The 16,126-nt window shown below is 37.1% G+C and overlaps 1 protein-coding gene across 5 annotated transcripts in view; it reads left to right on the top strand.

The window, feature by feature from the left end:
• The window catches only part of SEL1L2 (SEL1L2 adaptor subunit of ERAD E3 ligase), a 123,257-nt gene that overhangs the window by 11,888 nt on the left and 95,243 nt on the right, over positions 1–16,126 (top strand). For 4 of the 5 annotated variants that reach the window (XM_042931643.1, XM_042931642.1, XM_042931641.1 and 1 more), the window contains exon 2: positions 14,386–14,441. Coding sequence is in view for 3 of the 5 variants with exons in the window: in XM_042931642.1 (XP_042787576.1) it covers positions 14,386–14,441 (56 nt within the window). In the remaining 2 variants the exon portion in view is untranslated. Of the gene's footprint in view, positions 1–9,553; positions 9,573–14,385; positions 14,442–16,126 lie in introns of those variants that run through there. The other variant, XM_042931644.1, reaches the window with a different exon arrangement.

The following is a 16,126-nucleotide window of genomic DNA, read 5'->3' as shown; positions in this document are numbered from 1 at the left end:
ATGTGTCATGATGGGATTGTTCACTATTATAGAGAAATTTGATTACTGCGTTATGTTATAAATCAGTAAGGAAGCTGATTTCTCTTTTGTGAATTGTCTTGAAAAATATAAGTCTCTTTCTTCATAACCTAGGTTTATCTGAAAGGTTTCTACAACTCTACAATATTACTACTACTTCTACAATGACTACTACTCTTTGGAACAATTCAATAGGACAACACTCAATGGGAGGAGGGCAGCCCTCAGCCTGAGAAGAGCTGGATGAACAGACCCTCCCCCCACCCCACCTCATAGCTGAACCCATTAATGTCCCTGCATCAGCTTTATTTCGGGTTACTCAGGCTGCTTAGAGGAACCGCCTCCTTCTGACACTCTTCCCAATTCTATTCCATTTTCTGTGTACAAGGGCTCATGTGTCTCTCTTGTCACATACCTGCCCCAAGAATTCTCTCTGTCAGTGAGCAGCCCTCTACCTGCTCTTGATTGATCCTAAGATCTACTTCCCATCCATTAAGACTGCCCTCTCAAAGAATAGCAATAGCCCACTGATTACAAATCTAGTGACCTCTCACTACTCTTTATTTCTTAACCTCTATGCAACACTTGACACTTTTCTCCATCTTCTTTCCCCCCTCTACCTATGTAGAATCTTAAACTGTCTCACTGGCTTATCTTTCTCAACCCTCCCTTTAAATGTTATGCCCAAAGTTCAGAAATTGGCTCTCATATTCTATGTCTCTGCTACTTCTTCCCAAGCCCCAGCTTCTTTTACATATGTATTTGCATCCTAGACCTTCCTGCTTATCTCTAGATGTGCACATCAGCAGCATGATGATATCACCAGTAGTATATGGCCTGCAAACACCTTAAATTCAACCTCAAATTTAGCTCCTCTTCTGTATTTCTTCTCTTATTAATGGCATCAACATCCCTCCCTGCTCCCCTAGTTCTCAAGAACAAAACCTGAAAATTGTATAGTCATACAGTTATAATGCACTAAGTATCATCTAATTTAATGTTTTGTATAGGTGATAGGACTGAGGCCCAGAGTAGTCAAATTGATTCCTCAGGGGCATTCTGCAAAGCCACATCTGGAGCCAGAATCTTCTAATCCTTTACCATCATAAATTCCTTTATTCCTTCAACAAATCCTGTCAACTCCATAGTGCTTCTCCCATCTATGCATTTTCATGTCTCAATTTAGGGTCTCATTTTAGTATCTTTTATCTACATGACTGCACTTCTTTTTTTTATATATATTTTTTAATATGTATTTATTTTTGAGAGGGAGAGACAGCATGTGAGCAGGACAGGAGCAGAGAGAGAGGGAGACACAGAATCCAAAGCAGGCTCCAGGCTCTGAGCTGTCAGCACAGAGCCTGATGTGGGACTCGAACTCACAAACTGTGAGATTATGACCTGAGCCAAAGTTGGACACTTAACTGACTGAGCACCCAGGTGCCCCTACATGACTGTACTTCTAACTCTCCTCTTATTTACAATACAGTACTTCCAGAAATAATATTCCTAAACCCCAGACTTGGTCATAATTTTCAAGCACCTACTTTATGCCAAATAAAATCCCAATGTCTTGTCCAGCAGTCAAAATCCTATGCAATTAGATTTTGACTTCCTTTCTTTTTTGTCTCTGCTACACACATATTTTATTTCAACTAATTTAACTAATTTAAACTAGTAGCTACTCAGTATACCACCTAACTCTCTCACTTTGATGTCTTTCTCAATCTTTTCTGCAGTTGAATGGTTCACAAAGCTGGCCTGACTGCAGGAATGTACTGTCATTCCATTTTCTTCCCATCACCACCAGAAATCTACAGCATAACATCCTACTCATCTTTTAAGGTCCATTTCAAGTTCTACTTCCTCCCCCACTTAAAAAAAAAAAAAAAAAAAAAACTTTCCCAAGCCCTTCCTCATAGCACATGCACCTTTCTCATGCATCACAGTCTCATAATTGAGTTAGTTTTTAACTTCCTCATCAGGTTCTCAACAATTTTTTAAATTAGCACTTGTAACACTTTAAAATTTCTATAACACATTCCCAAAACCTGTGGAGTAGGTCATGCAGATATTTTTATGTCTACTATTCGAGATTTACAGATTTTCAAAACCCTGCAATACAGAATTTACTAAAACAGGAATTGTACAGTAGGAATCACGTTTTTCTCTTGTTTTTACTCTGTATCACCTGTTTGTTATTTCTAAGTCTGTATTCTCCAAAGTGGACTGCTCTGAGTTTTTGCCTCATAATCATATTTACTTACCTCAGGCTGTTTCGACATATTGCCAAGCAGCCAGATGAAAAATAAAATATTCAATTCATCATTCAAACATTTTAAAATGTAGTATACATACGTTTGCTGCTGTATAGAACAAACAGCTAGGTGACTGATTGAGTTACTTGCTTTTCAACCAGTTGTTCTGGCAGGATGGTGATTATATAAACTCTAACAGTGGCATTTAATCATTTTTCACTGATTTTATATTTTACTGGCATCTGAAATTTATTTACTGTAGCCATCGAATTTTATTTCTGTAGTTCATCAACCAATGAGATAGAGTAGACAAGAAAAACCGGTTTCTTAAGACTTCTGTAAGTCTGCCTCACAGAGGTAGCACCAAGATTACAGTGCTGTCCTTGAAGAGAATATTCTCACTTTGGAAAAAGTGTACACCCTGAAGCTTCCCTGATAGAACATAGTCTTCGAAAACAATTCATAGTCTCTGGAAAACAAGTAGGAATGCCCTTAATGAAAAAGAAATTATGAATAACCTAAAAGACAAAATAAGAGATAGAATGGATTAAAAGTAGAAACTTTTACCCAAAAATGTACAAAAGAGAATATGGTTAGAAATGACATACAAGTGGGTTCAGGAAAAAGGAAAGGATCCTTGGGGCAAAAAGAGAGGATTGTTGGTTGGAAACAATAGCAGCTGCAGCCTAGCAGTCTGACTCCTACCCTCCTCATGACCACCACCTCCGTATGCAAAGGAGACAGCAGAATTTTCATTTCTAGTAATGAAAGGCTAGGTGACTAGGCTATTTGGTCCAACCATCCCACTGAAAAAAAAGTTGTGCGTAAAATATACAAGCTTCTTAAATGCATCAGAGTTGAGAAGATGGTAAAGAACTACCAGATAAAAAAATCTAAGGAATTGCTAAAATCAAGAGAAGTAAGCACAAGAGCACCTCAGCAGGGCCGGGACTTGCCTCACCTTGGTCCCAGTCCTGCACCTGAACATCAAAGCTGCTGTTATCCTGAGCCAGGCAAATGTGGCCTTTGGTTTTTGTGGCCTCACAAAGCAAGGAGAACAGAATCTGATTCTCAGGATCTTTCCAAGGTGAGGAGTCTAATAGGAGACCTTTTCAACATCCACCAAGGACCATAAAGTACTGTACTCTTGTGATAAGGGCAGACCAGAAGTAAACCCACCCCTCCCAAGTCCAGGGGTCTGCAGAAACTTGACACTTAGCAAAACACAGAGTAAAGTAAGAGGAAAAAAAATACATTCCTGAGAAGTTATGGTCACAGCCCAGCTCCATTGGAGATTTACAGCTTGGGTAATCCCAGGCACCCTGAGCCTAGAACTCAATCTAAGATTGTCCTGTACTTGTACTGCCCTAGGCACCTGGCAAAATCAAATTCATGTTCTCCCCATTGGAAAGCAACTTCATTTTAGGTCTCAATCCACTGAGATAAAGTTTTCAGTATATAGTAAAAATAATTCAGTATACAAGGAGACAAAGCATGAGGTTTGGGATGGCATTTTGGCAGTGATGTAATGTCTGCTGCAAATGGCTAATGATACTGAGGGAACACCTATTCCCAGATGACTAGGTCCTGTCTGACACATCCTGATAGCATCTCCTCCAACACCCATAAGGTAACTGGTGGCAGGCTGAGGTGATTGTTATAGCATTCAGAGACAGGTTAAGAGGGAAAATCCAAGTCCAACATGAGGAAAAGTAACCACATAAAAGCATCAGCCTACACACACACACTATAGTACCTGAGGAAACAGAACAAGTAGAGGAAATCGTTGCAGTCTTCAGAACATTAAAATGATTATCATGAAATTTAGAGATGATATTGTATCCATGAAAGAAGAACATGCCTTAATGAAAGAAAAAAGATGAGCTATTTTGGTATTGAAATATATGATAATAAAAATAAAAACCTCAAGGCTGAATGCCAAAATTGACAGAGCTGAATAGCAACCCAGAAGCTCAAAAATGAAACTGAGAAATTCTCTTATAAGCACAATGAAAATGGACAAAAGAGATGATGTGTATGAAATAAAGGTTCAAGAACATGGAGGATCCATCTAAAAGTTACAAATTCACATAATGGGATCTCCAAAAAGAGAAAATAGAAGAACTGAGAGGAAGAAATAAAGAAATTAAATAAAATTCCCCGGATCTTAAAAAGACCTTTTTTAGAGTTTTTAGATTAAGTTCCACTGAGTGCCAAGGAGGAAGATTGAGAAAAGACCCACTCCTAGAAAATAATGGTAAATGTTTAGTACTTTATGGATAATCAGAACATTGTAAAGCTTCTTTTTTTAAAAATTTTTTTAACGTTTTTATTTTTGAGACAGAGAGAGACAGAGCATGAACAGGGGAGGGGCAGAGAGAGAGGGAGACACAGAATCGGAAGTAGGCTCCAGGCTCTGAGCCATCAGCCCAGAGCCCTACGCGGGGCTCGAACTCACGGACCGCGGATCACGGATCGTGATCTGAGCTGAAGTCAGACACTTAACCGACTGAGCCACCCAGGCGCCCCTGTAAAGATTCTAAAGAGAAAAAATACATTATTTACAAGGTGAAAAGCAGCATGTTGACTTCAAATTCATTAGTAGCATTGGGTACAAAAAGATACTGGAGAAATATTTTCTAAGTACTGAGGTAAAATGATTTTGCATCTAGAATTACATAACCTGACAAACTGTAAAGTGTAATGGCAAAATAAGACATGTTCATACATGAATGGATTCAGAAAATTTATCACCCACAAATCCTAGCTGAAATATTGACTAGAAGATGTGCTCCAGGAAAATAAAGCATGAATTTAAGAGGAACGCTAAAAATCAATGGTAACCAAAGAAACCTTTCAGACATGATACAGCTTAGTAAATGTTCGTTTTAATTTTAAAAAATATAACAATCAAATTCATTTTTAAAAATCTCTTTCACAAGGCAAACCCTCTTACACCATTGGTTGGAATGCAAACTGGTGTAGCCACTCTGGAAAACAGTATGGAGGTTCCTCAATAAGTTAAAAATAGAACTACCCTACCATCCAGAAATTGCCAGAAATTGCATTACTAGGTATTTACCCAAGGGATTCAAATACTGATTCAAAGGTATACATGCACCCAATGTTTATAGCAGCATTATCAACAATAGCCAAATTATGGAAAGAGCCCAAATGCCCGCCAACTGATGAATGGATAAAGAAGTTGTATATACATATACGTGTGTGTGTGCATGTGTGTGTGTATAATGGAATATTCCTCAGCCATAAAAAATAATGAACTCTTGCTATTTGCAACAATGTGGATGGATCTAGGGAGTATTATGCTAAGAGAAATAAGTCAGACAGAGAAAGAAAATACCATATGATTTCACACATGTGGAATTTAAGAAACAAAATAGATGAACATGGGGCAGGGCAGGGGGGCAAAGAAGCAAAACAGTAAACAAACTCTCAACTATAGAGAACAAACTGAGGGTTACTGGAGGGGAGGTAGGTGGTGGGATGGATAAATGGGCGATGGCTATTAAAGAGGGCACTTGTTGTGATGAGCACTGGGTGTTGTATGTAAGCGATGAATAGCTAAATTCTACACCTCAGACTAATATTACACTGTATGCTAACTAACTGGAATTTAAATTAAAACTTGGGGGGGGGGGGGGAAGTCCCTTTCACAAGAGTGACAGAAGTTTAAAAATAGCTGGGAATAAATTTAATAAAAATTAGACAAGGCATATATGAGTAATAAAAATGAAAATTTTCTGAAGAGCATTAAACAGAAAACTGAATAAATCAAGTCTATACACCTAAATGAATCTCAGTATTATAAATATGCCAGGTCTTTGTAAATTAACAGGTAAATCCAGTGCAATCCCAGTGAAAATATCAATACATTTTTTAAATGAATCTGACAACCTTATTATAATATTCATCTAGAGAGGAAATTTGGGGCGCCTGGGTGGCTCAGTCGGTTAAGCGTCCGACTTCGGCTCAGGTCATGATCTCGCGGTCCGCGAGTTCGAGCCCCGCGTCGGGCTCTGTGCTGACAGCTCAGAGCCTGGAGCTTGCTTCTGATTCTGTGTCTCCCTCTCTCTCTGCCCCTCCCCCGTTCATGCTGTGTCTCTCTCTGTCTCAAAAATAAATAAACGTTAAAAAAAAAATTTTAGAGAGGAAATGAGGAAATATATACTAAAATTCCCAAGACAAGTTTTTAAAAGAGGAACAAGGGTATGTGTGCATATGTGCACTTGTATCTCCACAGAGAAGTTCTTGCTCAACCAAATAGTGAAGTATGCAATTATAAACTACAGTAAATAGTGTATTACCAGAATAATAGGCAAATACATCAAGAAAATAGAGCAGAGAGTTTAAAAATGAAACAATGTACAAATGAGAAATTCTTACCAAAAGAAGGTTTCTCAGTACAATGGATAAAAGATGGACTGTAATGAATGTTATTGTCAAATTGTCTATTCATTAGTAAAAGCCAGGTTCCACTTCATGCCAGTCAAAACAAACTGATTCCAGATTGATCAGAAACATAAACAGGAATATGGAAAACTATAAAAATGGCTGAAGGGAATGCAGGAAAATGTACATTCAAGTGATTAGTAAGGCCTTGAACAAGACACGCGTGCATGCACACATACACACACGTTACACAAAGGTTATAGGTGAAGAAAAGATTGATAGTTTTGACTGCATTTGAATTTAAAACAACTGTGCTGCAAAGGATACTATAAATAGTTAAAAGGCTACTAACAGACTTAAAAATATATCTATAACATAAACACCAATCAAATAATATCCAGAATATATTTTAAGACTCCTAAAGATATTTTCTTAAAAAGCTTAATAAAAAGATGGGGAAAATATCTAACAGTCTGTTCCTTGGAGAGGAAAATACAAATGCCCCTGAATGTGATCTTGCTGGTAATCTGCAAATGGAAATTAACAATGAAATATCAGTTTATCCCAATATATTTGCAAAAATAAGTGTTGGTTAGGTTGAGGAAAGATTCATATCCTGATATGCCATGTGTGGAAGTATAAGTTAGAGTGGCTTTTCTGGGAATGCCAGAAATTCTTCCAGAAAAAGGAATGAGATAGAATCAGGGAGAATTCAGTTGAGGTATTATAGAACCAGAGATCTGCCAATGTATACTGGACTCTGTCCATGCCTTTTACATTTTTGTTGTTCTTCCTTGGGATTATTAACTCTATTTTGAAAATTCCAATGTGTTTTAGATGTGGTAAGAGTAACCACAGGAAAGGAGTTTGAAGGGAAAGGTGTTTGCAGTGGCTACGTGAGAAAAAGCCAAAGAGAAGGTAAAATCCAGTAGGAGATTCTTCTCCCAGTGTTTACCCTATATAGTTTCTTAATTTTATTTCAGTAAGGGAAGTGATTTTCTCACAGATGTTGATAACATTTGCTTTTAAAAGGTAGGCCTTTGGATAAAATTAACAACCCAAGAAACAACAGATGCTGGCGAGGATGTGGAGAAATGGAAACCCTCTTGCACTATTGGTGGGAATGCAAACTGGTGCAGCCACTCTGGAAAACAGTGTGGAGATTCCTCAAGAAATTAAAAATAGAACTACCCTATGACCCAATAGCACTACTAGGAATTTAGCCAAAGGATACAGGAGTGCTGATTCATAGGGGCACTTGTACCCCAATGTTTATAGCAGCACTTTCAACAATAGCCAAATTATAGAAAGAGCCTGAATGTCCATCAACCGACGAATGGATAAAGAAGATGTGGTTTTTATATACAATGGAATACTACTTGGCAATGAGAAAGAATGAAATCATGCCATTTGCAGCAATGTGGATGGAACTGGAAGGTATTATGCTAAGTGAAATAAGTCAGAGAAAGACAGATATCATATGTTTCACTCTTATGTGCATCTTGAGAAACTTAACAGAAGACCATGGGGGAAGAGAAGGGGGAAAAATAGTTACAGAGAGGGAGGGAGGCAAACCATAAGAGACTCTTAAATACAGAGAACAAACTGAGAATTGATGGGGAGGTGGGGGGGAGGGGAAAATGGGATGGGCATGAGGAGGACACTTGTCGTGATGAGCACTGGGTGTTATATGTAAGCAATGAACCATAGGAACCTACCCCCAAAACCAAGAGCACACTTTACACACTGTATGTTAACTAATTTGACAATAAATTATATACATATATATATGTATGTATGTATGTATGTATGTATGTATTTAAAAAAAGGTAGGCCTTTGGAGAAGAGAGAGGAACTGACATTTATTATTCAGCTACCGTGTATTTAATAAACACCAAACACTACACTTTAGTTCTCTGTCTTGAACAAACTGAGGGTTGATGGGGGATGGGGGAGAGAGGAAAGTGGGTGATTGGCATTGAGGAGGGCGCTTATTGGGATGAGCACTGGGTGTTGTATGGAAACCAATTTGACAATAAATTATATTAAATAAGTAAATAAATTGGGACACTTAAAAAATAATAATAATAATTCTACTCTGTCTTCATATCTACTCCAGAGATAGGTATAGTACTGAAGCTCAGAGCAGTTAAATAACTTATCCAAGGTCACATGGCTAAGTAAGGAGATAATGAAATGTTATTTCTGAACATCAGTGTTGATGATGTCCAAAACTAAGTATCTCACAAACCAAAAATAATAAATGACCTAAAATTATATCTGGTATTTTTTGAATTTTTAATAGATAACTTTTAGTCCATTCAATAGGAATTGTTAAATTTACAGAAAGTGAAGCAGAAAACTTTCAAATAGTAGTCAGGAGCTAGTGGAACAGATTATTTGTATTTAAAAAATACTTGTAAATGTGGAGTTAAATCTGACTAGAGGAAACTGGAAGTCAACATAGGGAGTTAGTGTTTATACAGTAAGCTACAGGGACTTGTGGGTTTTTAAGCAGATGTGTGCCTTGCTGGAAACAGTACTCAAGGAAAATTATTCTGAGGGTAGATGTAAATTGGATTAAAATTAGAGCAATCATGATTAAATCTGTTAGGAGGCTGTTGTAAGAATGTAGTCATGAAATGATGAGGGTCTGATTTATGCTAGGCTTTCCACAGGAAACTGAAAACTCACCCCTACAGAAATCCCTTTGACAGAAATTTTCTCTGGATGTTTGTAGGTACAAACCCTCACTCTTCTTACTCCTACATCTCCCCAGTTGTGTACCTATTTCTGGTGACTTAGACACATCTACGCACTGCTGTCCCTGGTTTCACCTGCTCCCATGTGACTAGTCCCAGGTTTTGGAACCATCCTTGTTGCCAGGTTTGTCTCTTATCACTTGTCTCACCTCTGCCATCCTGGATTCCTTCTGTGGATTTTCCTATGACTTGTGTTATTCTGCTTTCCAGTCATTAGTTTAATTCCCAGGCTTTTACTTCTTAAGTGGCTGCCTGTTCTGGAATCAGTGTATTATCCTTTTGTAGTTCCTGACCTTCTGCACTCCGCATCTGTCCACTCCAAAGTCCTTGCTAACCCAGCTCAACTCTTAGGTCATGCCAAAGAGAAGAGGTGAGGACTGGCATTGAGAAATACGCAGTCATTAGCAGATATAAAACCAAAGAGGATATCTAAAATAGGGGTTTGAAAGGAAAAAGGATATCCAGGATAGTTTAAAGTCACAGAAGCCAGTGTACGACACAGAGTCTGAAAGAAAGGTCAGAAAAGAACCAATAGTTAGTATTTTTTATACTATTATTACATGTAATGGTCAAAGAAGCTAAGGCATGAAGCACCATTTTAGAGAACTAGGACAGTAGAATCAATAAAATACTTCTGTTTAGTTCCATTTGTTGGAACTAATGTTGTCCAAAGTTGTCTGCACAAACCAGCAAACATTTTATTTGCCTATAACTTCCCAGGCAGATTCCCTCATAGAGTACAGAGGTGTTTTTTTGTGTGTTTTGGGGAGTTTTTTGGTTGTTGTGGTGGTGGTTTCTTTTTCTTTTCTTTCTTTCTTTTTTTTTTTTTTTTCTTTTTCAGAATCTTAGTCACGTTAATCAGTGTCCATTAAAAGGAAGATAAACCATGTCTTGGAAAGAAAGGACATTGGCCATGTTGGGCAAATAAATGATAAAACCAGGAGTTAATGTATATCAAGCCTTTTGTGAGAAAGTGGATCTGAAAAGAATTTTGATCAAGACAATAAATATCCCTGGATATTATTTTCTTCTAATCCTTTTCTCAATACTAGGAGTATATTATATATTTTTTATTTGGGCATTATTTATTGGTCTAATGTAGCTTTTGAGAATTGAGAATTCTATGCAAGGAGTCCTAGTAGGCTGAAGAAACAGACAGCTTTCAGTCATCAACTGCTGCATAACAACCCAAAACTTAGTGGTTTCAAGTAACAATGATTTATTGTTTCTCATAATTCTCTGTGCTACAACTATGCCAAAACTATGCTACACTAGACACTGCTGTCTAAAAAAGGGGAATGAGGGGTGCCTGGCTGGCACAGTTGGAGAAGCATGCAATCTTGATCTCAGGGTTATGAGTTTGAGCCCCATGTTGGGTGCAGAGATTACTTAAATAAATAAAACTTTAAAAAATAGTAAAAATAGAAATTAAAGGGGGAATGAGGGGCACCTGGGTGGCTGTTGGTTAAGCGTCCGACTTCGGCTCAGGTTATGATCTCAGAGTTCACAAATTTGAGCCCCCCTTGGGCTCAGTGTTGACAGCTCAGAGCCTGGAGCCTGCTTTAGATTCTCTCTCTCTCTCTCTCTCTCTCTCTCTCTCTCTCTGCCCCTCCCTTGCTCATACTCTGTCTCTGTCTCTCAAAAATAAATAAACATTTAAAAAAAAAAAAAGGATGGGGGAATGAGATATGTACAACAGCCACTGGTCCATGGCAATTTGGAAATCCAGCCAGGTGCGCATGTTGGCAGGTTTCTCTGCCCCAGGGGTAGGCAGTGTTCCTTGATGAAGGCCCTGGACTACTCTCTATTATTTTCCTTGGCTCTTGGCAACACCCTGTGGGCTCCTGGTTCTGCCCTCCGATGTCAGTATTCAGATAGAGGGAAGTGATGAAACAGTGGGACAGGTCTCCAGCAATCACCAATGTTCCCCAATTGATATGTAAAAACCTGCTAGAAAGTTTTGTGAAAGATATTGTTTGTAGCAGCATTTGTTCCCCAGTAGCCCATCAAAACTTTGTTTTCTTTAGGTGAAAACCTAAAAGCCTGAAATTTAGAAAAGAAACATATTTTTGTTGTTGTGCATCTTATGCTGGAAATAATGACCAGCTACCTTTATGTTCATTTTATCTTTTAAGCTATTAAATAGTTTGTTCCTTCAGTTAGATTCTTACACCTCCTCCCATCTCACTAATTCTTTTATCCACATTTTTATCTATACTTATCCTACCTTTGATAATTGCTTTTAGCCCTGTAATTTTCATGTTAATATGTGACCACTGACAGCTTGATTTTCTGGTCCAGTGTATAATACAAACGTTATTCCACTTAATATCCATAATTTTCTCCTCTTGCTCTAATACACATGACACTTTGTACTTCTTGTTCTATGTCTGTATATTCTGTGCATCCTAACTCTAATTTTATTCTGTGTACCTTGGGGAATATAACAATGGGAATAGATCAAATCACATTGCTTTTCCCAGTTTACTTTTTCTAGTCATGATAATGGAGATTAAAAATTGTTCCATATTGGGGCGCCTGGGTGACTCAGTCGGTTGGGCGACCGGCTTCGGCTCAGGTCATGATCTCGCGGTCCGTGAGTTCGAGCCCCGCGTCGGGCTCTGTGCTGACAGCTCAGAGCCTGGAGCCTGTTTCAGATTCTGTGTCGCCCTCTCTCTCTGACCCTCCCCTGTTCATGCTCTGTCTCTCTCTGTCTCAAAAATAAATAAACATTAAAAAAAAAAAATTTAAAAAAAAATTGTTCCATATTTACTGTAGCTATAATCAGTCACGTTGTCTGATTTCTAATACACAAATATAGTTAGGCTAAGTAATTTGGGGTTTTTTATTAAATGTTTTTAATGTTTATTTATTTTTAAGAGAGACAGAGACAGAATGCGAGTGGGTTAGGGGCAGAGAGAGGGAGACACAGAATCCGAAGCAGGCTCCAGGCTCTGAGCTGTTAGCACAGGGCCCGACGCGGGACTCAAACTCACAAGCTGTAAGATCATGACCTGAGCCAAAGTTGGACACTCAACCGACTGAGCCACCCAGGCACCCCATAAGTAATTTGTTTTGAAGAAAATACCCTAATTGAGAGAAAAGTCACATTATAGGCACAGCATTAATAAAATCTGATAACATATTAAGTCTCTATTAATGTTTTATTTTCTGTGGTCCTTTTAAAGTACTAATTCACGTATATTATTATTTTGAAAGCATCTTCAATCCTTTAAGGAAGTAGGTCTTTTTATAATAGTCATAATTATATATGTGACTGAATATATATATGTACTGAATATGTATTAAGTATATGCTAAATACTTTACATAGATTATTTTATTAGATTACCATAACAAATTACTTAAATTGATTTGAAATCAGGACTGGCATACAGGCCTGTTCAACTCAAAGCCCATATGGTGGACCATGATGCTATGTTGCCTGATAATGAGTATCCGTGGCCCCAAAATGATCACTTGGCAACATTGGGATAAAGGAAGTTTAATTTATAATAACATTCTTATTTTGGCATAATTTATTTTACACCCTGAACCTGAAGAGCAATCCTAATGTATCTAATGTATATAATTTGGTGAAATATATTTCTTTAAAAATTTTCCATGTTTCACCATGAAGTTGTTGAATATTTATTGAGAATTTTCCAATTGTTTCTCCAGTTTGACAGAGGACTAAATACTGAACAACCTGGAACCAGTTTCTACAAGGTCTGTCTTATAAACAGAAAAGACAGATTTTTGAGATCAAATACTAAAGTTCATCAGTGAGAGAAAGAATAAAACATATCAAATTAATAAATACAATGTCAGAGATAACATTAGAACATTCATAATCTGCTCTAAAAAGTACAAGCTCACAACTTTTGGAAAAATAAAATTCCGACTATCCATATTTGTCTTGAGTCAAATTCTTCAGTCTATAAAGTGAATGTATCACATACTTCAAGAAATATGTAGGGTCATTTTTACAATGCATCAAATAATTTTTTTAGTAATTGAAAATTATCAGTCTTACTAATGTAGTAGACAGGCCATTATGTGATACCCTGTTATATCAGGTTTTCAAAGACTTATTTTTCTGAAGCGGTAAGTTCAGAAACTTCAAGTATAAGCAAAAATGAAATATACCAAGGACTATATATGTATTCTATATGGTGTATATATATTCTATTCTTTATAAAAAAGATTTGTTAAAAATGCTTGTGAAAATTATTTTCTCAGATTTCAAAGCCTGATATAATCATACTAGGCTACATTTCTCAGATATTTATATCATTCAACTATATTAATATTTAGTATCTCTGACATATGAATGCATATGTAAGTATATAAAAGATTGTATTCCTTCTATGTTTTAATATTCTTTATTAATAGATGACATTTACTTACATGGACACATTTTAATTAAGTTCTAGCTCAGAAAGTTTTCTGCTTTGTGATTAGTCTATTATTTGTCTAACTCTTTTATATTAACTCAATTTCAGGATGTTGATTAAAGTATTTTGATTGTCTCTGGTGGAAAGTTATATCTTTAAAAATTATCAGTGAAGGAATTATTTTGTACCACAATGCTGGTAACTTTAAATTTAAATTATTTTCCACTATTATTCTTAGAGTTATAAAAGTTATCTAGAAATCTTTTCAGTAAGAAATTATTTAATGAAATTTTAGGGGCACCTGGGTGGTTCAGTTGGTTAAGCATCTGACTCTTGGTTTCAGCTCAGGTCATGATCTCACAGTTCATGAGATCGAGCCCTGTGTTGGGGCTCTCTCTCCTTCTCTCTCTGCCCTTCCCACTCATACACACTCTCTCCCTCTCTCTCAAAATAAATAAACTTTTCTAAGAAAAGAATTATTTATTGATATTTTTTAAAAGAAAATATTTTTAATTTTATAAAAATGTTTTGTATATTGCAGATATCGAAGCAGAAAAGCATAATAAAAAGCAAAAGGAAAGAAATGTCACCACACAGGTAGTTATTTTGCTAAACCATTATATTTCTCCAGTACAAAATTTAGGCTGTAGGCACTATAAGTAGTATTTACTCAGCATGCTCAGAATTTCTTAACCAAGTAATTATTAGCTGTTGTTTCTGTTCTTTTTTTTTTTCATTCTCAATGTTTTTTGTTTATTCACTCAACAAATATTTATTCATTCTACAGTGAGAAGATAAGACTTCCTGAGCCTTCTCTTAGGACTTGTCTGAGGTCCTAAATATTAAGACAAAAAGACAGAGACCAGTCTGGCTTATGGTCACAGATGCTTATTAAACTTTATTAATGTCATGATTTCTTCTGACATCTGGAAGTAGGGGATTCAACATTTTCAGTCTATTCTCAGTCCAGCAACCAACATAATCCTATAAATGTAACTCCTTTTAAGTTGCTCCTTTACTTGAAACCCTTTCTTGGCATCCCATCTCACACTGTAAAACCAGTGTCTTGCCTATTAGGCTCTGTGGTCTGGCCCCACTATTTTTTCTCTCACATCATCTCCTACTACTGTCTTCTTTACATCATTCTGAACACACTGGGCTCTGTGCTATTCCTCAGAAACTCCTAGCCATGGACCCACCTTTCTGCTCTTTCTGCCTAGAACATCCTGGAACTCAGATAACCATGTGGCTCCTTGCCCTCACCTTCTTCGGGTCTTTGCTCAGATGTCATCTTTTCAGAGGGTCCTTCCCTGACTATTCTGTACATTTGCAATCACACTATTTAAAATTGCAAGCCCCATCACAACACCTTCTGTCTCCCTTCCCTGCTACATCTTCCCTCTCAGAATTATCACTGTGTAACCTCATATTTTGCTATGTTTGTTCTTATTCTCCCTCCACTAGAATATAAATTCCATGGGAGCAGGGTGTTTTGTCTATATTGTTCACTGCTATTATCCCAGCAACTAGAACAGTGCCTGGCACATAGCAGGCATTAAATAAATGTTTATTGAATAAATGAATAAATCTTAAATCTTGATTAAAGGAGGAAAGTTTGAAAAAATGTTTATATAAATTAAAAATTCCTCTCTACATCGTAACATTTTCTAAATTCCTCCAAATTTAGCTCCTCCCCATTACCATAACCAAAACATCCCATAATCAGCAGTGGGATTATTATCTGCAGAAATAGAAGTGACCTTGGCATAAGCTCACAGTTTGTCCTTAGGCAGGTGGAAAGTAAAAAGACACCAATTCCTCAGGTCATCTGACTTTCCCTTGTGGGCTCTTGATATCTTGTGATATGCAGTGCCTGCCCAATAACAAATGAAAGTGCCCTTTGTAATTAAGGAGTTTCTGGAGACCAAGGATGTTTATCAGGCCCATAAGTATCCTCCCCAATGCCAGCATTAGTAGTTGAGGCATACATAGTAAAAATAGAAAGGACCCCAGCTCTACCCTTGTATAGTCAAGCAAAAAAGACATAAACTCTACTAAAAGATTTCAAAATATTGAAAAAACAAAATCAATGTCTTGATGTCAAAGATGAGAAAACATGCCAGGGTAGACTATTTGTATATCTCACCCACTTCCAATGGAGTATCTGTGTTTTGTTTTGTTTTGTTTTGTTTTAATTTCCTTAATACCAGCCTCATAGAGCACAGACAGCAGAAGTGAAAATAACAAGGACTTTAAATCTCTCTAATGCAAAGCTCCTTACA

This window comes from Panthera leo, chromosome A3 (genome assembly GCF_018350215.1).
Source record: "Panthera leo isolate Ple1 chromosome A3, P.leo_Ple1_pat1.1, whole genome shotgun sequence".
Lineage (NCBI taxonomy): Eukaryota > Metazoa > Chordata > Mammalia > Carnivora > Felidae > Panthera > Panthera leo.
Note: the sequence above shows the minus strand (reverse complement) of the source record. Positions and strands in the feature narration are given on the sequence as shown.